The sequence below is a fragment of the Balaenoptera ricei genome, chromosome 2, assembly GCF_028023285.1.
Source record: "Balaenoptera ricei isolate mBalRic1 chromosome 2, mBalRic1.hap2, whole genome shotgun sequence".
NCBI classification, from domain to species: Eukaryota; Metazoa; Chordata; class Mammalia; order Artiodactyla; family Balaenopteridae; genus Balaenoptera; species Balaenoptera ricei.
This window is the reverse complement of record NC_082640.1, coordinates 164,987,428-165,013,303: the sequence shown is the minus strand read 5'-3', so window position 1 is coordinate 165,013,303 and position 25,876 is coordinate 164,987,428. Positions and strand designations below refer to the sequence as shown.

Here is a 25,876-nt window from a genome sequence, read left to right as displayed (position 1 = left end):
CACACCATGGATCCAGTAATCTAGAGGGTTCAGAACAGGAGACCATGGAGCGCATTCAACATGGCCATACCATTCAATCCAGCTTTGGAAACTCATTCAAACCAGTCCCACATCACTCTGTCATAGTAATGGGATGATGCTTCATCCCGTTGGATACCTTATGAGTGGCCTTCGGGGGGCCCTTCAAGTGTGGGCATTAACTGGCCACTTAACATGGTCAAATCTGGTATGTTTCCAGACTTTAGAGTGAAACTGTAGACCAAAGACTGAGAAACATGATACAGTATGCTCCCTACAGCAAGGCCTTAGCACAGGCTGTTCCCTTGGCTTAGAACACTTTTCCTTGTCCTCCTCTTTTGCTTACCTAATTTCTCATCCTGAACAGTGCAGCTCCTACACTGTGTCCTCAAGAAAATCTTCCCAGATCAGAATGTGAGCTCAAATCTCTTTCTGCTTTCTTAGCAGCTTGCTCTCCATTGAATTCATCATGTGATTAAATAGTTACCTGTGAAATTAGTTTGTCTTATGCCTTCTTCCCATGATGTAAGCTCTGTGACAGGTAGCATATATCTGTCTTATTCACCCTTCTATCTCCATCAAGATCCTTCCATGCAGTAGGCAGTAGCCACTAACTATTGAGCAATTAATCTTCCTCTTTTAATTCCCTAACACCATCTTGAATTCAAATTAAATGCAGAAAAAAAAAAAATTACAAAGACCCCCTTTGCAAATGCTGGCTCTGCCTTGTAAGCAAAACCCAAAATAAGGTTCGCCAGAATCTCTATAATCCTTTAAAGGAAAAATACTTCCACCCACCACCTGAGTCTCTCTCTCCTCAGGGAGTTTTGGGGAAGCTGGGAGATCTGACCGAGGCCTTGTTCAATTGTCAAATCATTCCCTTGGCCTCATTTACCGAGCTCTTTAGGACACAACATGATTTAACAGCACCAGACATGACAAAGCCATCTCTGATATTTTCTAACATAATCGCCTTTCATTGTACATTGCAAAGGAAAATGTCTCTTGAATTTAAAAAGGATGCTGAGATGAGAAAAATGTTTACAACAGAAGAAAGAAGAAAACTCTCTTACGAAAATACCTAATATGATGCGGAAAAAACCCAGAAGAACGTAGAATTTACTGAAAATGAGGGGGAGAGGGGAAACATAAACACACCTTAATTTCCCTCTTATCAATGACTTGATTGGCACTGTTTTACGTGATTTATATTTACCTCTAGTTATTATTATGCATATTGCTGAGTACAACATAACAGAAATAAGTTGCCTAGACATTCACCCCAAATCCCCCAAATTAAAAAACCATGAATTTCCCGGCAGCTATTAGAGTCAAAAGAACATTTTATAGATGCTCTTTGTATGGTTGTATGGTGCTTTCAGTATGGCTTTAGGAGTGGATTTTGCTGTTTATCTCCTTTCTTCTTCAAATATTTTGATCTACTTCAGAGCCTCTAGTAACCTCTGTTTTCTGGTTAGCAATGTTGATAGAAATGAGTCCCTGTAGAAACAGCCTTGGGATCATCCTCATCATCCCACTTAAAATTTCCCCTGAAACCTCCTGTTCATGATTTTCTCACATTGGCCTCCAATCATCTCTCCTCCAATAGCTGCAACCTTTGGCGCATACTCAGTGTAATTACTTAATCAAATCCTATTTCCAGTATCTATATCCACATATATCCAACATGAATCCACTGATTTTTTTTTTTTTTTTTTTTAGTGGAGCCCCATTTGTGTCTTAGAATGTATGATCCCTCTTGAGTTGCAGGGAATATGTGGAGTAATTCTTTTTCTACAGCAGCTCCATCAGCTAGCACGTGTAAAGGAAAGGCGATAAATGTATTACAATGATAAAGCTGAAAGAAGCTGAGAGCTCAGTGAACACACTTCATCACCGTACACTGTATGATGGAACTCAATGGCATGCAAATACATTGTCTGACGTTTCATAGCATAAAAATTCCAACGTGACTATTCTAATCCTTGCCCCTCTCAGAAATATAAGCATCTGGTGTGAAGCAAGAGCCTGAGCTATGCTCATTTTTGCATGCAAAATATTCAAAGCACTTATGTGTATTATTTAATTCATATGCTCTCTGAGATGGCTAGAGAATAAGTATTAGGGAAAAGAAGAAAAAATAGAGGTCCCTAAGGAAAGCTTTGTCTCAGTATACAGAAAGAGTTGGCAGTACAATAATTCTCACTGAAATTTTGCATTGATAGTAAGTTTGGGTATAATATATACCTATTAAAAATGTATATATACCTATTAAAAATACAGCAGCTAGTACTCCTAGCAGCTGACGTAATGATACCTCTGCTCTGGAGTAACGGGAGTTTGCGTGCTATGTGAAGTTTTAAGCTATTTATTTAGATAAAAATTAAATTAAAACATCAAATTAATATATGCTTATTGTTTATTTTATTTTATTTATTTACTTTTTGGCCTCACTGTGTGGCTTGCGGGATCTTAGTTCCCTGACCAGGGATGGAACCTGGGCCCTGGCAGTGAAAGCACTGAGTCCTAACCACTGGACTGCCAGCGAATTCCCAATGTTTATTGTTTCAATTACAAAAGGTGGGCAAGCAATTTGCCCCTGGGCAGACAACTTTGACTGATGGAACTAGGTTGGCCCATCTCTAAAGCTCCACTAGTTGTATGGGGCTCAATAATTAGACAATCCCTGAGATTCTTTGAGTATAAACATTCCATGAAACTATAATCTCAAACTAATAAACAAAATATTTGTAATAATTATTGTAAACTTAGTCCTTGAGACTAAAATACTTTTCAAATGCAATAACTTTATCTGAACATGGCTTACTGTTGCCATCTTTGTTAGTCAAAGAAGACATTGTTTACATTTGAAACTTGTTTTTTGGGAGTAGAAATTAAAGACCTTATTCTTTGTTACTCTTCAGTTGAGTTGACCTGTATAAACAGAGATGATCGCTGCCTCTGCAAGTATAATAGCAGATCAGCGTGCTACAGTTTCTGTAGAAAACTGACGTAAAAATGAGTCTTTTCAGACTGAGAAAATATTTAAGAGCGCTCCCAGACTCTGTGCTCCTTTCAGGCAGAGGTACATTTATTTCATTCTTTGTTTCCCCAAAGCCTGGCACTCATGAGGTGCCCAATATTTGTGTCACAGAATATATACCACATAAGGAAAGAGGTTTGTTTTTTTTTTGGTCTGTTTTGTATATTTCTATAGCTCAAATGCCTAGAATGGTGTGTGGCCCACACTAGGCACTCAATTCACTAAAATATTTGTTAATTGAATACAGATCTGACTAAAACTGAAGTTACATGAGGGTACCACAGCTATAAATTCCATATCCTCATAAACTCAACTTTGCAAAGACAGCATTTTCTAAATCAGATTATAGTACTCTGTCTCAGTTAATGAATCTGCCATTTTATCAGTAGACACATGTGTTGTAATGGTGCTTTTATTATGGTACCATTTTCCCAACAAGGACCACTGCTGTGTAGTCCTCCTAAGTGACAGAGCCAGAAATTACTTAGCAATCACCCTTTCTTTGAATGAGAAACAGGACAGAATCAGCTACTGTGGTTTATACAATACATACATAGAATTATTTTTCAAAAAGTAGCTTTTTCAGCAACTTGAAATCAACCAGGATTCGGAAGCAATTATATTATGGGAGTTGCAAAGCACTGAAATTATTCTGTCCAGTCTTTTGCATAAGTGGTCAGGAATAACATTTGCATACGTTATATCATATTGATTCTTGCAGATAGAGACTCAATAAAGACAAAAGAACACATGCAAAAATAAATGCCTGGGGTGGGGGGGGGGAAACAGAAGACACAGATGGAGGCATCTATTACATTTGGTTTTAAAATGAAAACAAAAATAATAGAATAAACAAACAAAACCAAAAATAAATGACAACAACCACAGAACCCGATTCAGGTCAGTTCTCTTTAGTAAAAAGTGTCTATTTCTATCTTTGTCCTTGCTCATTTCTCCCTCGTGACATCCGCTTTCAAATGTCATCCCCTCCCCCTTGCCAATAGATCAAGCAGTCTCTAACAGGATAGATAGGGCAGTAAGGAACTAATAATGATAATAATAATAATAATGAGAAATGGCCTCCGAGATATAATTCACGTGTCTTCCCCTCTCCTTGTCTTTCTTCAGCGGAATAGCTTCCCAGCCAGTGGAGCATTAATCATCAGCACAGCAGCTACGAGATAAAGGCTGGGTGAAATTTCATTGTGCATTATAGTGTGAGTTGTGGGTGCATGAATATGTGTCTCTCTCAGTATCTGGGAGGAGGACGTGAGGAGGCAGAGGAGAAAAATCTGTCATTTTATATATTTATACCGCTCAAGATGGTCAGGACTGGTTTCCCATTGTTACCGTGGATTAAAATCATTCAAGTCCTTCTGCTTCCATCGGAGGTCACCACTCAGAAAGGGGGATAAATACCGTGACAAGTTAAATTCTACCTACTTTTTTCTCCCCATCTGCCTCGGGGGTACGTAGCAGAGGAAGGGACAGGAGGAGGGGGCCAGTCGGACCAGGAGCAGGACTGTCTGATGGGATACATTTTCCTTTGTTAATCCTCGGCTGGGTATCAGTTCTTTCACTTACATAATGCTTTGGGTTAACAAGATTTCCTGTTTTGAAGAGCCTTGAATTAAGTTTGGGGAGACCGTTTAGAAGAGATAGGTAAACAGGTGCTACACTACTCAGCAAGGAACTATAAATATTTGCTCCAGAAAGCGAGATCCACATATTGCAGCCTGACATCATCCGGGAATTAGTTAGAAATGTGTGATCTTAGCCCCACCCAGAACTGACTCAGAATGTGCGCTTTAATCAGATCGCCCAGGTGACGTGTATACACTAACGGTTTCGGAAGCACTGTTCTAGCTAATACATGCAAACACATGTGAGCATCTTCTCTCTGTCTCTCTCTCTCTCTCTCTCTCTCACACACACACACACACAATCAGATCAAATGAGAGCTAGAAGAAGCCACATTATGTACATGTACATTATGTACAAATTTCCATCAAGTAATTCTCTCGGCGACTGCTAGCCACCGCAGATATGTTGTGCATTTATCTCCCCCAGACATCTCACCCCTGGATGATGAAAGAAACCAAGGAGAACTTTACATTCTCCATTTACCTAACAGAACTAGCTCTCTAGACAACCCAAGGCATTAATTAGGTTTCAAAAGGCAGGGCTGTCATAACAGCCTCAGTGTGTTTCTAATTTTTACCATCATTCAAACATGCACCAGAAAGGTATGAAAGCACATCCCATCCTTCCTACTGCCTTGTCAAAGGCAGAATGGAAATATCCATCTTGAAGCCTGGCTAGCAAGGATAGCTGCTTGAAGTCATTTCCCTGTCACATATAAATAGAAAGAAAGAGATGCATTTTCAGAAAAAAAGAAATTTCGTGGACCTTAGCTTAAACTGGAATCATTGATTCTTTTGACAACTCAAGAGACATTTATTAACTACTACATCTTCCACATAGGGGTGGTCATTGTGGAACTCCTTCTGAAAGCTTTCAGCAAAGAGGAGGGATACAAAAATAAATCATTACTTGTATTATAATTTTAATTAGATTAAAGATATTTTATTCACTTCTCTCAACCTTAGCCATCCAACCCATGAAATGGACAGATAATTCTTACAGCAACACGATTACAGAGTATTTTTGCTTGCTCTCTCCTTTCCTCTCTTCAACTTTTCTTCCCCTTCCATCCTCTAATTCATTTATCCATCCATTCAACTGTCACTGTATGTGCAAGGCACCATGTTAGCGACTGTTAGAAAAATGAAGAAATTGGAGACAGTGTGAATCTACCCTTATATTTGTTAGATGAAGAAAGAGTGGAGACCCAAGGAAGCTAATTGCCATGTCATAGGCCAAATGGTTAATTAAAGAATAAAAAACAAAATTTAGATGCTAAAGAGACCTGCATTGGAATCCCATTTAAAATAACAACAACAACAATCTTTTATCGAGTTGCACCAATTTAAGCCCTTGACTTACATTATTGTAACCTATCCATGGAGTTGATGTTATAATCTCCATATTTCGGTGGTGAAACTAAGCTCCAAGAAGCAACTTAACCAAAATCCCACAGCTGACAAATGAAGGTCCACCTCGAGTCACGGTTTTAACCATTTCATCTACAAATGAAGTCTTCTGACCCTCGTTTCTGTGCTCTCTTTCCTTCATCACACGCTGCTTCCACACGGCTGTCTTGAATAACATTGCTCCCTCCTCTGCTTCTTCCCTCTGCAGATAAGCATTCGTTCACTTAATGCAGTTTTCTTTTCTTCAACAAACATTGATCGAGCCCCACTTTGTGGCAGGCACCATGCCAGGCCCTGAATGTTGAGTGAGGAACTACATAGACATTATTCCTTCTCTCAATCTAGTGGCTTCTCATAGTGTCTTCCAAAATCTTCTTTTCAAAAGGTCATGAACTATGGAGCCAAATAAATCATACGGTCGTGACCAGGAATGAATGGGTTCATGTAACATACTCAGTCATTAGAGAAAAACAAAAAAAGGAACTTAAAGCAGATAGAAGACTCCCACCAACCCATTTACACGTGCACAACCAGGTAAATGAGCCCCAAGTTAATTTTCTATCCATACCAATAGAATAGGATAGAAGCAGTGGTCCATTAAAATAATTTTTATTTGCCTATATTTAAAGGTAGGTTTCAGGAGACTTAAGAATTAATTAATTATTTAATTAAGAATTAAATAATTTGGGAAAGGAATATGGTGCAGAAATTGGAGAGGGAAAGTGGTGGTATTACACTATTTCCAAAAGTGCTTTGAAAACTCTAAGTGCTAGACGCTGCTTTTGCTATTAGGATGACAAATAAGTTCTAAGGAAAGAGAATTTAAGACCAGAAGTCAAGAAGAACAGCCTTGCACACCAGATATAAGGAGATATCTCTGGACTCCTTACTTATTCTTAAGGCAAGGTGTCCAGAGCAGCAAAACCACTGTGGAGGGAATTCCCTGGTGGTCCAGTGGTTAGGACTTCGCACTTTCACTGCCGAGGCCGTGGGTCCGATCCTGCAAGCCACGAAGCACAGCCAAAAAAAAAAAAGAAAAAAAAAAAACACGACAAACCACTGAAGATAACTCACCAGAGAGCGGGCCTCTACGGGGTGGGGGAGGGGAGGGACAGTGCTTGGAAGTGAGGGTCAGTCTGTATTACAAGGCACGTGTACTCCCTGAGAAGGTGCTGGCGGATTGTTGGTCATTCATTTGTTTCAGGCAATACTGACTGAGGGTTCACTCTGTGCTCTGACAGTGCCTGAAACAAACATCTTGCCATCCTAGGACTCACATTTCACTCAATAGAAACAACAAACAAATAAATATGTGACATAACATCAGGGAGAGATAACTGCTCTGAGAGACAACGAAGCTGAAGGTGACAGAGAGTGCTATTTTACACGGGATGGTCAAGGAGGGACACTCTGGAAGGTGCCATATGGGCAAAAATCTGGATAGAGTAAGGGAGTGAGTCGTGCAATAGCTGGAAAGAGCTGCATCAGGCAGAGGAAACGGCAAGTGAAAAGCCACAGATGTGCTTGGTATGTTCGAGCAGGGCTGGGACTAACGAGGAGGCGCTCATCTACTGTGTAACGTTTAAAGGAATGGCCCCAAACTCAGTCATCAAGATAAAGAATACCTTATTGCAATATTTTAAAGTCAACATCAATGCAAGATAAGCAAAAAAATCAACATTTTAAATAGAGACACGATCCGACTCTGCAACTGTACAACCTTCACTCGCCCCTCCCTTATCCTGGCTCTAAGTTCAAGGAAGATCAAGAAGACCTGTGTTCCTGGAGCAAGATGATAGGAAACATGGTCAGAGAGAGAGCAAGGGGGAGACCCATACACCACACGGAAAGGATTCAGGCTTTATACTTGGCCAGGTAGACTGTTAGGTGATTGGAAAAACCACCTGGAGCTTTAGAAACATTTGAGGACCTCCACGGTGAGTAGCCAAAAGCTGACTGTACTTCCCTTTCAGCTGTTCAGATGGCTCAAAATAAGATCCAGTGCTTCCATATATATGGAATCTAAAAAAAAATGGTTCTGATGAACCTAGGGGCAGGACACGAATAAAGACGCAGACATAGAGAATGGACTTGAGGACATGGGGAGGGGGAAGGGTAAGCTGGAACGAAGTGAGAGAGTGGCATGGACATATATACACTACCAAATGTAAAATAGATAGCTAGTGGGAAGCAGCCGCATAGCACAGGGAGATCAGCTCGGTGCTTTGTGTCCACCTAGAGGTGTGGGATAGAGAAGGGGGGAGGGAGACACAAGAGGGAGGAGATATGGGGATACATGTATATGTATAGCTGATTCACTGTGTTATACAGCAGAAACCAACACACCATTGTGAAGCAATTATACTCCAATAAAGATGTTGGGGGAAAAAAAAGATCCAGTGCTTTATTAGCAATTCTGGTGGGAAATTCTACCCTACAAATATTACAACCTAATTAGAAGGGCATCTCTTCAACTTCTCCTAGCATCTCGCAGACTTCTGCCTGTATGTGATGAGGACCTTCTCAGAGATCCTTTAAGGGACTTTTTCCAGCTTTGGGAAGTGCTGATCTATGTGTACTGCCAACACATAAGTCTTTAAGAGGTAGGTAAACCCATCAAGTTCCTTTTTTTCCCATTAGAACTATGTCATTCTGGAGATAAAATGTCATTGGAGAGTTCTACCAGGTAATGAGTAAATTAGACTCTAATTTCCTTCCCCCCAATTATTCTCTGGGAGGGGAAAAGAAAGTACCTCTGCGAGGGTAAGGAGGAAACAGAAGATATTTCTTGGCTGGTAGCTAAAGTCTAATTAGACTGACAAATCTTCAGTGCCTCCCCCAGTTATGAAGCTTGGCAGGAAAGGAACGAGCCCTGGAGCCACACATTACATAAGGCCGTTAATCAATATTAGTTGAGCCCTGATCTTAAAATAAACTTCCCCTAGAGGCTCTGTTGTCTGGTGGCAAAAGCGAGGGATGGAAAAGTGTGTGGACTCCTAGTCTCACTTCTATCAAGCTGGTGGCAGCAGGCAAAAGGTGGAGCGGCCCAGAGGGGATAATTTGGGGGATAAGTATAACATAACTTACCTCCTATTATAGCATGGTATTTGGAATAAAGTAGATTAATCTTGTATCCCAATCCAAGACAGTTTGATTATTCAAAGAACCTTGAGAAAATTCAGTGTTCTAGCCAGAATCTCAAAACGCCATGGATAACAACATGCTGTAAATGTGTGTGTCATGTATTTGTTGAACCATATGATATTGCTGATATCTGACCATTCTGATCTACAAAAATGGCAATTTCACATGTTTCACCCTAATAGAACACTTTGCATGTGATAACCACTCAGCGAAGCTAATTCCCACTCCGTAAATCCCTTCTAATTGATGAGTTCAGGGCTGTGATTCAATCTAGGACCCTCAAAGGAAATCCTGGGTGATTATAGGTTTGTGTGGGTATAGACAAAATTGTTCTTGTGCTTATCCAGCCATACAGGGAGGTTAAGCTCTGTGAGGTTCTGTGAGTCCTGGGAGAGTCTCTTGGGTTGAAGTGGTTTTCCAAATGTCTAGCATTTAGTGCAGACTTGTGGGATAGGGCATGGCCTAAGTTCTTTCCACATCTGGTTGTATTTATTACTCACAACAAGCCTATGGTAAAGATACTGTTGTGCCCATTTTACAGATAATAGAACTGAGGTTTAGAGGGTCTAATCAATATGCCCAGAGAGACACAGCTAAGTGACTGGAAGAACCTGGTGTCCAACCCAGAAATTCCGATTCTAAATTTCTCTCTCTTTCCTTCAACATACTGGGACTGCATCCAGGACAGACAGTGTGAAGGATCAACTTTTTAATCACAAGTTTTGCTTTGTTTTGTTTTGCAATAATCAATATCAAGGCTGAAGTGTGCTTCTGACTGTCCCCAGCCTAAAACTGAAAGCAGACCAGAAGGAGGACTTTCCATATAGGTATTGTTACAAAACCTGAATAATTGTGGCTTCCTTCCATAATTTTTGAAGGTGGTTCACATTTGCCCACCAAATTTGTGAGTTTGAGATAAGAATGAAATCTCAACAAAGCTCTCAAGTCTTTCATTTCTACTGTTTATTAAGGTAGTTCCAATCCAGGCTGAGCACTGTGATTTTCTGGTAATATTCTGGTGCCAGGCAGCCCTGGCCAATGTCAAGGTGACTTTACCAATGCCCAGTTCAGAAAAAGTGGGTCATGATCAGTATTCTGCTAACAGCTTATAAATGATTCCAAATGGTGATTTGCTGAACACAGAACACACTGAGTTCTTTCTTTACTGATAACTTGGTCTGTAGCACTAAGGTAAGAGAATACACATTATTCTTGGAACTATTTTCCTCTTGGCCCTTTCCTCTCTCACAAGAACACTTTGGTCATGGTGGCTGATAGTTACCCCTAAAAGACTCTTATTTCTCACTTTTGCCTTCCATCCTGAGTGAGGACTAAGGAATTTGAGTGTAGCCTGAGTTGAACTTCTCCATTTTAGAAGCTGACCTATCGGCATCATGATAGTAACCCACCAACACTGGGGTCAGATGTAATGTAATGGGTGTGCCTGTACAATCTCTGGGGCATCCCTGGTAGTAAGACCCTCACGGAACCTGATTCAGTTCTCCCCTCTTGGACTTCTCCTGTTTGGGGGCATTTTAGGCCAAGACTCTCAGAATCTGAATCTCTTGTATCTCACAAACCCCCTCTATGCACTCTCTGTTCTAGCTGGACTTGGCGATCTCTCTAGGAATCATCTCTGACTTTGTCAATTTAGCTTTGCACATTCAGCCAACCTGGGGTTTGCTCCTCGCACCATGTACCCAAGTCCCACTTCCATTCTCACCTCATTCATAAGATCCAGCCAAGCCATCCCATACACCACTCCTCACCCCCCAGCACACCATCATTTGTAAGTCACTATTTCATACTGATAGCTAATGTCAAGCCCTCTTGCCCACTTTACGCTGTAAGCTCCATGATGGCGAGGAACCTGGATTCCTCTTTCTGTAATGCCAAAAATACATGTGGATAGACCTATTTCATAACAGAAGATACTCTCCAAGGCCCATAGCACTCCCGGTTGATTTAAAAATGGAAAAGAAAATTAAAGGTGGGTAGTGAGATGTTCATTCTGGAGATCTTACAGACGTTTTATTTGCCAGGACTAATTTCAGCCCCCAAATTCTACTCTGAGCCACCTTCAAATCCCTATCCCCCAAAACCTCCTAGCCCTACTCTGAACTACGGACACTACAGTCAGCAGAAGCAGCCCCATTTTCTGAATTAGATCCTTGCTTGAGAGGGTACTGGCTTGCATACCAAATGTTGAGGACAGAATATAATAATAACAAGGTTAAAATATATTTAATTATATTCTTCATGATATACCTCTTGGAAGCATTTTACTTTTATTAACTCAGTTATCCTCACAACAATCTTATAAGGACTAGTAGTACCTTTCCCTCCCTCCAATTTTACAATGTGGTAGATTTAGGTTGGTTGCAAATTCTTGCTACTCCTCTCATTGAGAAATGAGGTTTATACATCATTTCCTGAAACTGAGATGGGAAACTCTCTCCAGGAGTCCTGAGCCTCTATGAAAGGAGTCCTAGAGACACGGAGAGAGACGTGGACCCAGCTGAGTCCAGTATTTCCAGTTCACCCACCAAGGCACCAGGTGCATGCGTGAAGCCAGACCCTCCAGACCAGAGTAGCCACTGAATGACCTCAGTCAATTCCATGTGAGGCAGAAGAAATGCCTTGCTGAGCCCTGCCCAAATTTCTGACCCATAAAACTTTGAGATCTAATGACATAGTTGTTGTTTGAAGCTACTAAGTTATGGCAGGTTGTTCCACAGCAATAGGTAACTACAACATATGCGACTCGCCCAGGGTCACTTAGTTAATACGAAGAGAAACTAGGTTTTAAACCCAGGCAGTCTGACTTCAAGTACATGCATTTAATCGTTCTGCTATAGTTTTACCACTGGGAAAAAAAATTAAAATTGTCCAAAGCACACTGATCATCTTAGAGAGAAATCCTTCCACAAGCCATGCCACTTCTGATTGTTAAATGATAATAAGGTACATAATAAAGCCTATCTTGTTTTCTGATTTATTCAATAAATATTTATTGAGCACCTACTAAGTGCCAGACCTTTATTTGAGATTTATCACTCGTCCACCTGCTTTCTCAATGCACCCACCTGCTTTCTCAACCTTAACTTCCTTTTTTATTCAGGGGGGCATCTAGAGACATCCTTCTTTTTTTAAAAAAAAAACTATTTTATATTGGAGTATAGCTGAGTAACAATGTTGTGGTAGTTTCAGGTGTACAGCAAAGGGACTCAGCCATACATATGCATATATCCATTCTCCCCCAGACTCCCCTCCTGCTTGGCACCACAGCTGTGAGTAATTTAACATAGTCCATGTAATTCACAGGTATTTTGTAACAAACTAGAGTATCAGAAAGATCAAAGCGCCTATTACTTCCAGGAGGCTAGAGCGTTAGAGGGCCATATCAATTCGAAAACTCTTTGTTCACATTCACACACAGTTAAGAGCATCGCTAAAAGCACTTTACAGTTTTCCTTTGATCTAAAATCAACATTAACCGAGGTCTATCAGAAATGAACTGCTCAAATGACGTTTTCTTACCTTATGCTTAAAGAAATAACCAGTGGATTTTTAATAAACAGATATTTATACTTGTGAATGCACATGCTTATTTTGTTTCTTCCGGAAGAGTCTACTTTTAGGACAACTCTACTCTAGCAATATTATCAAAGCAAAGGAAGACAGAACAGAGTATCATTTGGGAATGGCTGTAAGATTTCACACATAGGTGAAAACGTGAATGATGGATCTAGTGAACATGAAATCCAGTCTTCCTCCCTTCTTTTTCTTTTTTCTGAAGATTTCCCTGAGATCAAATCTTTATGAGTCCATTTCATTCAAGAAAATTAGCTGGCTCACACAGGGCATATTAGAACTCCTGAGATTGACCTTCTTCACCCAAAGTCTTCAGAGTCTGGAAACTATCTTAAACCTGGGGTAGAATCCAAGGGTTGTTGGGTCCCCAGTCCTGACACAAGCATCACATGATCTACAGAAAGTATTTAAGACAGGGATAGACTTGGAGACAGGCAGGCTATTTAGTTTTTATGGCGCCCAGGGCAAAGTTCTTATGGCTAGTTGGCAGAACAAACAGTTCAAAACCCTTGGCATAGTTATTTCCTTTAGCTACTCTTTACAAAGAATATGGGGCTTTTTTATCTGTCATCCCCATCTAATCCAATTTTGCTAGTCTGTTGGCTTTCCTCCAAGACTACTTTATGTATTTATACACCTTTAAAAACAAAGAGCACCAACACATTTATAACCCATTTTTATAGCCTTTTCTGTAGAAGCAGAAGGAAAGACATGTAGATGTAATCCAATTATTCCTGGACTAAAGGAAAAGAAACACACCAGAAAGGAGGCTGTTAGAGAGGGCATCCTCCAGCTGTCCACAGCTGCTGACCTCCAAAATGACAACAGGTTAAATGATGTTTAGAATCATAATCACTTATAAGACTTTTGTACCTTGTATCCTACTCTGGCTCCCTTTGTACAAATACTCACCCAATCTGCTCCTATTTATGTATTTGCTGCAGGAAGGAAAGCCCCAGACTGATAATTACCATGGCTTAGTCCCTGAGTCCTCATGTAACATTAAATCCTTCTGAGGTCAGTAAAAATTTGGCCTTGAAAAAGACTACAGGACCATCCATTCCTATGAAGAAAAAGCCATTTGCTCCTCTGCTTCCCACAGGGTTAGTGGAATGTATTCTGACAGAAACAGGAGAAGTCTGCCAAGACCTGTGCAGATAGAACTATCCTTTCACTCACAATAAACAGATCTGCTCTTGAGCTATAAAGTCATAATAGAAATATATATTGTCTTTTATCTTCTTTTCAGTGAGTATAGTGAAGTGTCAGGAGTTATTGCTTTAATATCAGTAGAGAAAAAGCTAGTTTTCTGGAGCATGTGCGTAGGTATACATGTAACAACACGTGCAACTATAAGACTGCTAAGTAACCAGCTTCTTAGTAGCTTTTCTAAAACACATTAAATTGGCCTGATAACATCATCAGTGCGTCAGCTTCCAATTGTTCCTGTGGAGTCACATAAGGAATGGTCTGGATATTTCTACTCAAAGAAAAGGGAAAAGGTAGACAACACTTTTACCACTGCCTAACTCTCATAAACTTAATTCAGAAGAATGTGAACACATCGGGGGTTTAATTGATTATTGACTTTAGGTTTATAATGCCCTCTGAAGTCAATGGAAGGGTGATGTCAAAGACTCAAGTGAACCCCTGGCTCATGTCTTAAAACCAAGAAACAGAAAGGACAAGTACTGATCTACTGAATCTTCTGCAGATACTAACTAGACTAGGGGTCATTTTCCCACAAGCAATTGGAATGTCTTATTTTTTGCCAGAGCATTTAAGGCTAAAAATTTGATTAACCTTCTCCCCTCTACTAACTAGATTTATGAGATGCCAAGGATGTCAGCAAAGCATTAGCTTTAGCTTGGGTATAATTACTTTTAAGTGACAAAACAAAAACGTTAACCACAAAACTAAGGACTTCCTACATAGCTAAACTCAGATCTTCAAATTTTCCAATGCAATTAGGACCTTGGTCAATATAATATAAAGGAAACGAAGTGGGCCAAAAATAACAAGTGAATAATCAACACTTATCAAATACAAATACTGCATTTTATAAGGATTAATTGAACCTCTAGCTTCATCTGCCCTTGATGTAATGCTACCCACTGGCCTCAAAAAAGAACAATTCATGTCTTAGCAAAGCCATCAGGAGGATGCGAATAGAATTGAACTAGGATACCGTCTTTCCTATGATAACAAATTTTCCTTTCCCCCTTTCCCCTTTTGGCTAGTGAAAAGAAAGGTAATAAAATGAGAGGTGGGAGTATTTCATAGTGAAAATTTGCTCATTTTGAATAAGAGCTTTACCATCCTTCCTACAGGCATCCTTCCTACAAACATAGTAATTCAGACACCTTAGCTACGTAGTGACACTGACCATGAGAGCAACATCTCAAAGACCAAGATGCGGAGTCAATTAATTGTTGGAGAAAGGCTTACCTGAATGCTGGCTGTAGAGCGATTCTTGCGGGTTGTGGTAGTAGCCATTGTAGTGGTGGTTTCCATGACAGTGGTAGACATTTCTGGTGGCATGGAGGTTGTCTGTGTCGTTCCCAAGATTGATGGGACTTCTCCCACCAGTCGGACGCTTCCATTGATTTTAATATTGGGGTTGTTCTCAGCCGCCATGTTCAGTACTTTTAAACCATCATAATAGAGCCCAGAAAGCTGGCCTTGGAAGAGGCGTCCTTTGTCCTTTCCACCAATAGCTATTTGCGCCTGGGTGTTGAAGATGGTTAACTGCCGGCCTAGTGGGTTGGGTGGAGGAAACATCATTATTCCTGTACATTTTCTCTGTTTGCCTTACCTGGTCTGAATGGACCAGACATCAAAACAGGCTTCCTTGAGCAATTGGAAGGAAGAAAATTGGACAACAGAAATTCAATATAGACATTGGCAAATAACATTTCACTATGTTTATCTCTTCCACTGTCTAGCTGAATATCCTAGATAACCTGAATAAAAGAGTCTCTATCTCTTTATTGTGAGGCAGGAGAAATCTTGTTCAATGATGAGCAGTATTATAGTCTTCCTGGTTATGCAGTTATGGATGACAGAAAAAAAAACAGGTGATGAAAATAATAAATCATAAATACTTACTGTACTGATTTTTTAACCTAAAAAGTAACACAATGAAAACTAAAAAGAATTATATATGGCAAATAAAAACTCAGTGAGGTAACATAGAACACTGAATTAAAAAACTAGGTCTGATAATTAAATTAAATTAACTGAAATTAACTTAGATTCTAGTTAAGAGACTTGGATTTATTGTATACTTATAAAAATAAACATTTTGGTCACCAAACACCTCATTTCCTAGAAATCTTCCTAATGCATAATATTCTACCCATACTTGCTATTTAATAAACATCATGACAGATTATTTCCCATCTTTATTAATTTGGAGGAGGGGAGAGATTACAGTCACACAACTAAATCTCCCTCTAAGATATGGAAAATAAGTAGGCATTGATCATGTCAGTGAGAAAGGGGGGAAGAAAAAAAATGTCATTCAGAATCAATGAATTTTAAGAGGAGGGATAGGTGTTAATGAAAAAAGCTACACATAAAACATCTTAAAGTGATATAGAGGTATGTTAATGAATTGAAGCAAACAGTAGCTCACCTTATTTGAAGTTCCCATTTGGGGAACCATTTATGCTTCTGTGGACAGAAAACTATCAGAATGAAATGACGGTAGAACAGAGGTTAGAATAATGTAATTCAACTTATCTTCCCCCCAACTATTCCTACTTTAAAAAGCCTCTCTTAAGTTTGAGATGTTTCCCAGAAAAATCTAAATAGCTTTTAAAGGTTAGAGCCTTCTATTCTATTATTTCTCCAGATTATTTTCCTCTGTTTTTCCATATAGAGAAAGGTGGAAAAATTTTTTAATGGAATTAAATATATCCTTTCTGAATTTTTCTCCATTTTAGTCAGTGATCAAACAATGCTTCATTCATTCTTAATCTAATTGCCTGAATATTTTTAGCTATTAATGACTGGAAACAATGTTCTGATATACTTGCCTTTTTAATAAAAGGGAGTATATTTTTAAAGACTGAGGTTTTTATATAACCTCAAATATGAATAGAGGCATGCTGTGATATTTGGGCGCTTAACCTCTACCACTATTACATGGCCTTTAAGCCTACACAATGATTAGCTATCCTTGAATTTCTGGTGTATAATGTGGAGTCCCTACTCAATGTAGAAAAACGGATGAAACAGAAGGGACAGAGAAGGGAAAATGCATCTGCTCAGAGGGAATTCTTTGTACAAGACCCAGCTCCACTCACTGGGCAACACTTAAGGGCATATTAGTCAAGAATGATTTATAAGTAATACCCCTTTGGAAGGTTCAAACACTACAGTATGAAGACTTGGCCAGATAATTTTGTTATAATGAAAATAACCTCTATAAAAATATCTGGAGCATGGAAATGGAATCTGCTGGCTTTAATGATAACAGAATTGCCCAGATCCTAAGGGTCCAATCAAATAGATCTAATAGATTTCCATTATTTTCCTACCAATTCCTTCAGTGCCCTGTGGACATGCATCATTGCCTATCCTTTGGCCTCTCATTCCTCACATAAGATGCAGCAAAAAGTTCAATGCCCAATAATACTGGTTAATGGCCTGGAGCTCATACCTCTTTACTGTTTATTATTTGACAACAGCTTTTTTTCTGGGAGCCCTAAGCTTACTATAAAAAGAAATGCCATGATGGAAGGGGAGAATAAATATGCTTTTGGCCTTCCATAGGCATTTGGAGTAGCTTAACATAATAAGAATTTGCCTAGTAAGAGATCTCTAGGGCTAAAATTTAGTGTCTTACACCTCAGTGCCAGCTATCCCTTCCACTCACATAACTGTTGGCCAACCATAATATTAATGTTTATTCATCTCCTTTTTTATATAGAGCCCAGCACTGATAATCAGTTAATGCTTATAACTGATTACAGGTAGAAAATTTTATATTTCTAATATTCACAAAAGTACTTCACATCTGTAATGGTCCTCATCTTATTTTCCGATTGATGTTATTCTGCCCTTGCTTACAAATAAAAAGAAGATCAGAGAGAATTGAAATGCAAAGTTGAATTACACTGGTTAGAAATGATGGATCTGACCAATCCCTCCCATCAAGAAACTTGCACAAGCCTCTTAGATAGCCTCATCCACCAGAGAGCAGACAGCAGAAGCAAGAAGAACTACAATCCTGCACCCTGTGGAACAAAAACCACATTCACAGAAAGACAGACAAGATGAAAAGGCGGAGGGTTATGTACCAGATGAAGGAACAAGATAAAACCCCAGTAAAACAACTAAATGAAATGGAGACAGGCAACCTTGCAGAAAAAAAATTCAGAATAATGATAGTGAAGATGATCCAGGACCTTGGAAAAAGAATGGAGGCAAAGATCGAGAAGATGCAAGAAATGTTTAACAAAGACCTAGAAGAATTAAAGAACAAACAAACAGAGATGAACAATAAAATAACTGAAATGAAAACTACACTAGAAGGAATCAATAGCACAATAACTGAGGCAGAAGAACAGATAAGTGACCTGGAAGACAGAATGGTGGAATTCACTGCTGCAGAACAGAATAAAGAAAAAAGAATGAAAAGAAATGAAGACAGCCTAAGAGACCTCTGGGATAACATTAAACGCAACAACATTCGCATTATAGGGGTCCCAGAAGGAGAAGAGAGAGAGAAAGGACCTGAGAAAATATTTGAAGAGATTATAGTCGAAAATTTCCCTAACATGGGAAAGGAAATAGCCACCCAAGTCCAGGAAGTGCAGAGAGTCCCATACAGGATAAACCCAAGGAGAAACACGCCGAGACACATAGTAATCAAATTGGTCAAAATTAAAGACAAAGAAGAATTATTGAAAGCAGCAAGGGAAGAACGACAAATAACATACAAGGGAACTCCCACAAGGTTAATAGCTGATTTCTCAGCAGAAACTCTACAAGCCAGAAGGGAGTGGCATGATATATTTAAAGTGATGAAAGGGAAGAAACTGCAACCAAGGTTACTCTACCCAGCAAGGATCTCATTCAGGTTCGACCTCACTTACACCAATGAACAGATCATCCAAAATGAAAATAAATAAGGAAACAGAAGCTTTAAATGACACAATAGACCAGATAGATTTAATTGATATTTATAGGACATTCCATCCAAAAACAGCAGATTACACTTTCTTCTCAAGTGCGCACGGAACATTCTCCAGTATAGATCACATGTTGGGTCACAAATCAAGCCTCAGTAAATTTAAGAAAATTGAAATCATATCAAGCATCTTTTCTGACCACAACACTATGAGATTAGAAATGAACTACAGGGGAAAAAACGTAAAAAACACAAACACATGGAGGCTAAACAGTATGTTACTAAATAACCAAGAGATCACTGAAGAAATCAAAGAGGAAATCAAAAAATACCTAGAGACAAATGACAATGAAAACACAATGATCCAAAGCCTATGGGATGCAGCAAAAGCAGTTCTAAGAGGGAAGTTTATAGCTATACAAGCCTACCTCAAGAAACAAGACAAATCTCAAATAACAATCTAACCTTACACCTAAAGGAACTAGAGAAAGAAGAACAAACAAAACCCAAAGTTAGTAGAAGGAAGAAATCATAGAGATCAGAGCAGAAATAAATGAAATAGAAACAAAGAAAACAATAGCAAAGATCAATAAAACTAAAAGCTGGTTCTTTGAGAAGATAAACAAAATTGATAAACCATTAGCCAGACTCATCAAGAAAAAGAGGGAGAGGACTCAAATCAATAAAATTAGAAATGAAAAAGGAGAAGTTACAACAGACAGCACAGAAATACAAAGCACCCTAAGAGACTACTACAAGCAACTCTATGCCAATAAAATGGACAACCTGGAAGAAACGGACAAATTCTTAGAAAGGTATAACCTTCCAAGACTGAACCAGGAAGAAATAGAAAATATGAACAGACCAATCACAAGTAATGAAATTGAAACTGTGATTAAAAATCTTCCTACAAACAAAAGTCCAGGACCAGATGGCTTCCCAGGTGAATTCTATCAAACATTTAGAGAAGAGCTAACACCCATCCTTCTCAAATTCTTCCAAAACATTGCAGAGGAAGGAACACTCCCAAACTCATTCTATGAGGCCACCATCACCCTGATACCAAAACCAGACAAAGATACTACAAAAAAAGAAAATTACAGACCAATATCACTGATGAACATAGATGCAAAAATCCTCAATAAAATACTAAAAAACAGAATCCAACAACACATTAAAAGGATCATACACCATGATCAAGTGGGATTTATCCCAGGGATGCAAGGATTCTTCAATATACGCAAATCAATCAATGTGATACACCATATTAACAAACTGAAGAATAAAAACCATATGATCATCTCAATAGATGCAGAAAAAGCTTTTGACAAAATTCAACATCCATTTGTGATAAAAACTCTCCAGAAAGTGGGCATAGAGGGAACCTACCTCAACATAATAAGGGCCATATACGACAAACCCACAGCAAACATCATTCTCAATGGTGAAAAACTGAAAGCATTTCCTCTAAGATCAGGAACAAGACAAGGATATCCATTCTCACCACTATTATTCAACGTAGTTTTGGAAGTCCTAGCCACAGCAATCAGGGATGAAAAAGAAATAAAAGGAATCCAAATTGGAAAAGAAGAAGTAAAACTGTCACTGTTTTTTTTTTTTTTTAAACTGTCACTGTTTGCAGATGACATGATACTATACATAGAGAATCCTAAAGATGCCACCAGAAAACTACTAGAGCTAATCAATGAATTTGGCAAAGTTGCAGGATACAAAATTAATGCACAGAAATCTCTTGCATTCCTATACACTAATGATGAAAACTATGAAAGAGAAATTAAGGAAACACTCCCATTTACCACTGCAACAAAAAGAATAAAATACCTAGGAATAAACCTACCTAGGGTGACAAAAGACCTGTATGCAGAAAACTATAAGACACTGATGAAAGAAATTAAAGATGATACCAACCGATGGAGAGACATACCATGTTCTTGGATTGGAAGAATCAATATTGTGAAAATGACTATACTACCCAAAGCAATCTATAGAGTCAATGCAATCCCTATCAAATTACCAACGGCATTTTTTATGGAACTAGAACAAATCATCTTAAAATTCGTGTGGAGACACAAAAGACCCCGAATAGCCAAAGCAGTCTTGAGGGAAAAATACAGAGCAGGAGGAATCAGACTCCCTGACTTCAGACTATACTACAAAGCTACAGTAATCAAGACAATATGGTACTGGCACAGAAACAGAAACATAGATCAATGGAACAGGATAGAAAGCCCAGAGATAAACCCACACACTTATGGTCAACTAATCTATGACAAAGGAGGCAAGGATATACAATGGAGAAAAGACAGTCTCTTCAATAAGTGGTGCTGGGAAAACTGGAAAGCTACATGTAAAAGAATGAAATTAGAACACGCCCTAACACCATACACAAAAATAAACTCAAAATGGATTAGACACCTAAATGTAAGACCAAACACTATAAAACTCTTAGAGGAAAACATAGGAAGAACACTCTTTGACATAAATCACAGCAAGATCTTTTTTGATCCACCTCCTAGAGTAAGGGGAATAAAAACAAAAATAAACAAATGGGACCTAATGAAACTTCAAAGCTTTTGCACAGCAAAGGAAACCATAAACAAGACGAAAAGACAACCTTCAGAATGGGAGAAAATATTTGCAAACGAATAAACGGACAAAGGATTAATCTCCAAAATATATAAACAGCTCATGCAGCTCAATATTAAAAAAAAAAACAAACCAATCCAAAAATGGGCAGAAGACCTAAATAGACATTTCTCCAAAGAAGACATACAGATGGCCAAGAAGCACATGAAAAGCTACTCAATACCACTAATTATTAGAGAAATGCAAATCAAAACCACAATGAGTATCACCTCACACCAGTTAGAATGGGCATCATCAGAAAATCTACAAACAACAAATGCTGGAGAGGGTGTGGAGAAAAGGGAACCCTCTTGCACTGTTGGTGGGAATGTAAATTGATACAGCCACTATGGAGAAGAGTATGGAGGTTCCTTGAAAAACTAAAAATAGAATTACCATATGATCCAGCAATCCCACTACTGGGCATATACCCAGAGAAAACCATAATTCAAAAAGACACATGCACCCCAATGTTCATTGCAGCACTATTTACAATAGCTAGGTCATGGAAGCAACCTAAATGCCCATCGACAGACGAATGGATAAAGAAGGTCTGGTACATGTATACAATGCAATATTACTCAGCCGTAAAAAGGAACGAAATTGGGTCATTTGTTGAGACGTGGATGGATCTAGAGACTGTCATACAGAGTGAAGTAAGTCAGAAAGAGAAAAATATCGTATATTAACGCATATATGTGGAACCTAGAAAAATGGCACAGATGAACCGGTTTGCAGGGCAGAAATTGAGACACAGATGTAGAGAACAAACGTATGGACACCAAGGGGGAAAAGCGGCAGGGGGTGGGGGTGTTGGTGGGATGAATTGGGAGATTGGGATTGACATGTATACACTGGTGTGGATAAAATAGATAACTAATAAGAACCTGCTGTATAAAAAAAGTAAGTAAAGTAAAATTTAAAAGTTAAAAAAAAAAAAGGAGCAGCTGATTTGGGGGCTCTGGCTCACTCAGGCCATGGCAGAGGGAGGGGTACAGAATGTGGGGCAACCCTGTGGCGGCAGAGGCCAGGGTAAAAAAAAAAAAAAAAAGAAAAGAAATGATGGATCTCCTTTATTCCAGTTGCCATAGTTCACTCCAAAAAGTGGTCTTTGCTTGTTCAAGACTGACCCAAGCATGGAGAAAGGCAAGACATGTTTCCTGGGCTATACGATTAAGCCACCGCTCTACTTCTGGCTACTCCTTCTTTCAAGGAGAGATCTGACTAATCACTTCTTGAGAACACGACACTGGTGGGGTGAAACAGGGAAGGAGGCTGCCTGTGTTTCAGATTTCCCTCATGCCCTAGGAAGTATTTGGACCTTTGTTTATTTGTCTGTTTCATGGTTTATTTCTGGCTAGGTCTGCTTTTCTTATGTTTTAAAACCCATTCTTAGCCTTCTGTACCTGAGATTAGTTGGTTAATAGTAAAGTTGGCAGGCACTGAAGGAATAGGGGGATATTCAAGTCTCCTGCCATCTCTTCCTCTGATCAATTTATCTCTCTCAGGTAAGCAGGAGTAACTGAATAAGTGAGAAACAATCATCACTACACTCTCCCTATGAAGGATATAAGGGACTGACTGGAGAAAGTTGTACCATCTGCCCAAGATTTCTCACAATCAATGCCAGATCTCCTTATTGTCCCTCATTATGATCAATCGTGTTTTTTATAAGGGGCGACAATTATTATATCTCTATTCCAGTCTGATAATTGTTCTATCATCAATAATATGAAATCTGGTTATAACACCAGTACAGGGTTTGTAGCAGGTTACTTTGTGTTTTGCTTTGGGTGCCCATCCTCTTGAAAGTCATTAATTGTTACCTCATTTGGACAACAAGTTCACATACTGCTTAAATTAAATCTTTGCACGTCTCCAGTCAGTGTTGCACAAAGACTAATTAATTAAACCTCAGAACACCCTTGGGGAATAGGCAGTATTATTTCTCCTCTCCTCCGATGGGAAATCTGAGATATAAAGAGGTTAAGTGGATTGTCTAAGGTCAGAAAGTCAGTCAATAGCAGACAGAGCCAGAAAACAGACTTGGGAATGCTGTGACCCAGATCTCTTCCCCAATGACAGAAATAACTCCAAAGAGGATTCCAGCTACTTCCTAATACCTCTGCCTAATCATCTTTCTGAATTTACCCTGTTTTACTTATTGTCATTACAAGGTCTTTTGGTATACATTTTCTATTTCTTTTGAAGGGAAAGTTACCTAGACAGAGGAAGAGGTAAAGCAACAGAACGAATAAATGTTACTTACCAAAATCAAACAAAACAGTAATTTTGGTTAAAATAACATAGAAGAGAGAACTTCCCAGTTTGAAAATAATTCTTTTCAATATTATTAGCATATATAAACATATACATATTCAGTTAAGAAACTGGAATTCCTCCCTCCCTTCCACCCAAACCACCCCATCCCTGTCCCACCAGCTCAACTTTTGTTGTGTGTTTGGAAGCATCCTTCTATATGAAAGCCCACTGATAACAATGCTATTGGAAGGAAAACTAAAAGCCTACTAGTAACTTTATAATGACTTATACAAATGAAAATGCCTGGCATGCTACTGAACTTAGACTTCAAAAGGCAATGGAGTAAAATAAAATATTATTAACATAAAATTGAAAGAAACAAAAAAATTCTCTCAGGCACATGAGACTCAGACATGCATCTAGTTGTCTTTTCCTTTTTAAGAAGTGAGGCAATCATCATCTTTAATGTTAAAGGGACTTTATGAACTGGTGATTACTAAACAAAATTATTTGCTTTTTAGAGTTATTCTTAATTTATTTTTAATTAGACCACGTACGTTAAAAACAGGGCAAACAGTTAAGACTCAGTGAGGATTTTCCGTGTTTAAAGGTCTGAATGTTTTCACTCAACTTACAACTGTAGCAGTCCTTTATTTTTTAAGTTGCATATTAATATACCTCATTACTATTTATAAATAACTCAGTCAAATCTCTACATATTTTTAAAACTCACTTAATGTCTACTTAAAAAAAAACTCACTTAAGCTACAAGAGTAGCTTATACTGGCTCAGGAAAGAACAGAGTAAATAGCTTCTTAAAGACAAAAATTTTTCTTCACTGAAAGACAATAGTTCACATCCTAATAAATAGGAGCCACACAGAAAATTCTAACATCAGGTATAACCGCTGCCCTCTTTTATTAACAAAGTGGTTGTTTTTTTCAGCAAATGAGAAACTGCTGCTTTGCCTTGCATTAACCTTTCCTTTTTCAACCACGTACACTTTTGTTGCATAAATATCGAATACACAACCAAAGTGTAGAATAAGTTTGTTTATTTTTTTAGTTTCAGTCAGCAACTAGGACACCATTAACTTCTTATGAAATATATTTGCCTCTGTAAGTTTAACTCTAAAGGCAAAATTCATCTTTCTCATTCTTTTCTTTGTTTAAAAACAAATGTTGAAAAAAAAAGTCGCTCCCCTTATAACAGTTGTTTAAGCAGTTTAAACTACAAGAGTCAATCTATGATTTTTTTGTTGTCATCAACCGTGCTACAGATAGTAAAGCCAAAACAGACTCAAGATGTAAGTTTAATAAGTTCTTTTGAAATTTCTTTAGAAAGCTCTGGTATAAGAGGTAATTTAAAACAAATTAACAAATAATGTCATGCAGTGGTTAAACTGCCATAATACATTTCTTTTTTAGAGGTTCCTGGAATTTCTTGTTTGTGGTTGTCATGCTGATAGAAAGCTAGATGTTAGTCCCTTTAACTGTATTTTAATGGCAATGTATTATAGCATGATTTATCAACATATGGCAGGTGGAAGCTGACACAAATTATAATGAAAATTAAAACAGTCATTTATGCAGCAGGCGATTATCATTTAAGGAACATTTATTTGCAGGCTTTAAAAATGAGGGTTTAGAATCAAATGATTTTAAAATGAAAGTTTTAACGACAGTTACCTTTTTCCTGCAGCCACTCCTCTACGGGCCGGTTATATTTGAAGGGGATTTTCTGTTTTACCATTTGGAAGCGTTCATTATCAGTGTTGCCTTTAAAGTTTAAAAAACAGCTTAAAGAACAATCTGAAAAGTCAATGAGTCATTCAAAAACATCCTAGGTTTTTGGTGCGTTTTATGAAGTTTTTAGAGATAGATATCCATTTATCTTTAGTGGAGGTGGAGTCGAAGTCACTCTGCCCTTGGTTGACAGGTGTGAGGTCAGGTTATTCTTAGCTATGCAGTGCTCCGT

General features: G+C 38.6%; 1 protein-coding gene across 7 annotated transcripts in view; it reads right to left on the bottom strand.

The window, feature by feature from the left end:
* Window positions 1-25,876, bottom strand: part of NRXN3 (neurexin 3) — a 1,690,724-nt gene that overhangs the window by 137,318 nt on the left and 1,527,530 nt on the right. For 4 of the 7 annotated variants that reach the window (XM_059914768.1, XM_059914763.1, XM_059914764.1 and 1 more), the window contains 2 exons: window positions 25,588-25,677; window positions 15,301-15,608 (listed from right to left, as the gene is read on the bottom strand). In XM_059914768.1, coding sequence (XP_059770751.1) covers window positions 15,301-15,608; window positions 25,588-25,677 — 398 coding nt within the window. The remainder of the gene's footprint in view (window positions 1-15,300; window positions 15,609-25,587; window positions 25,678-25,876) is intronic. The other 3 variants (XM_059914765.1, XM_059914767.1, XM_059914769.1) reach the window with 1 other exon arrangement.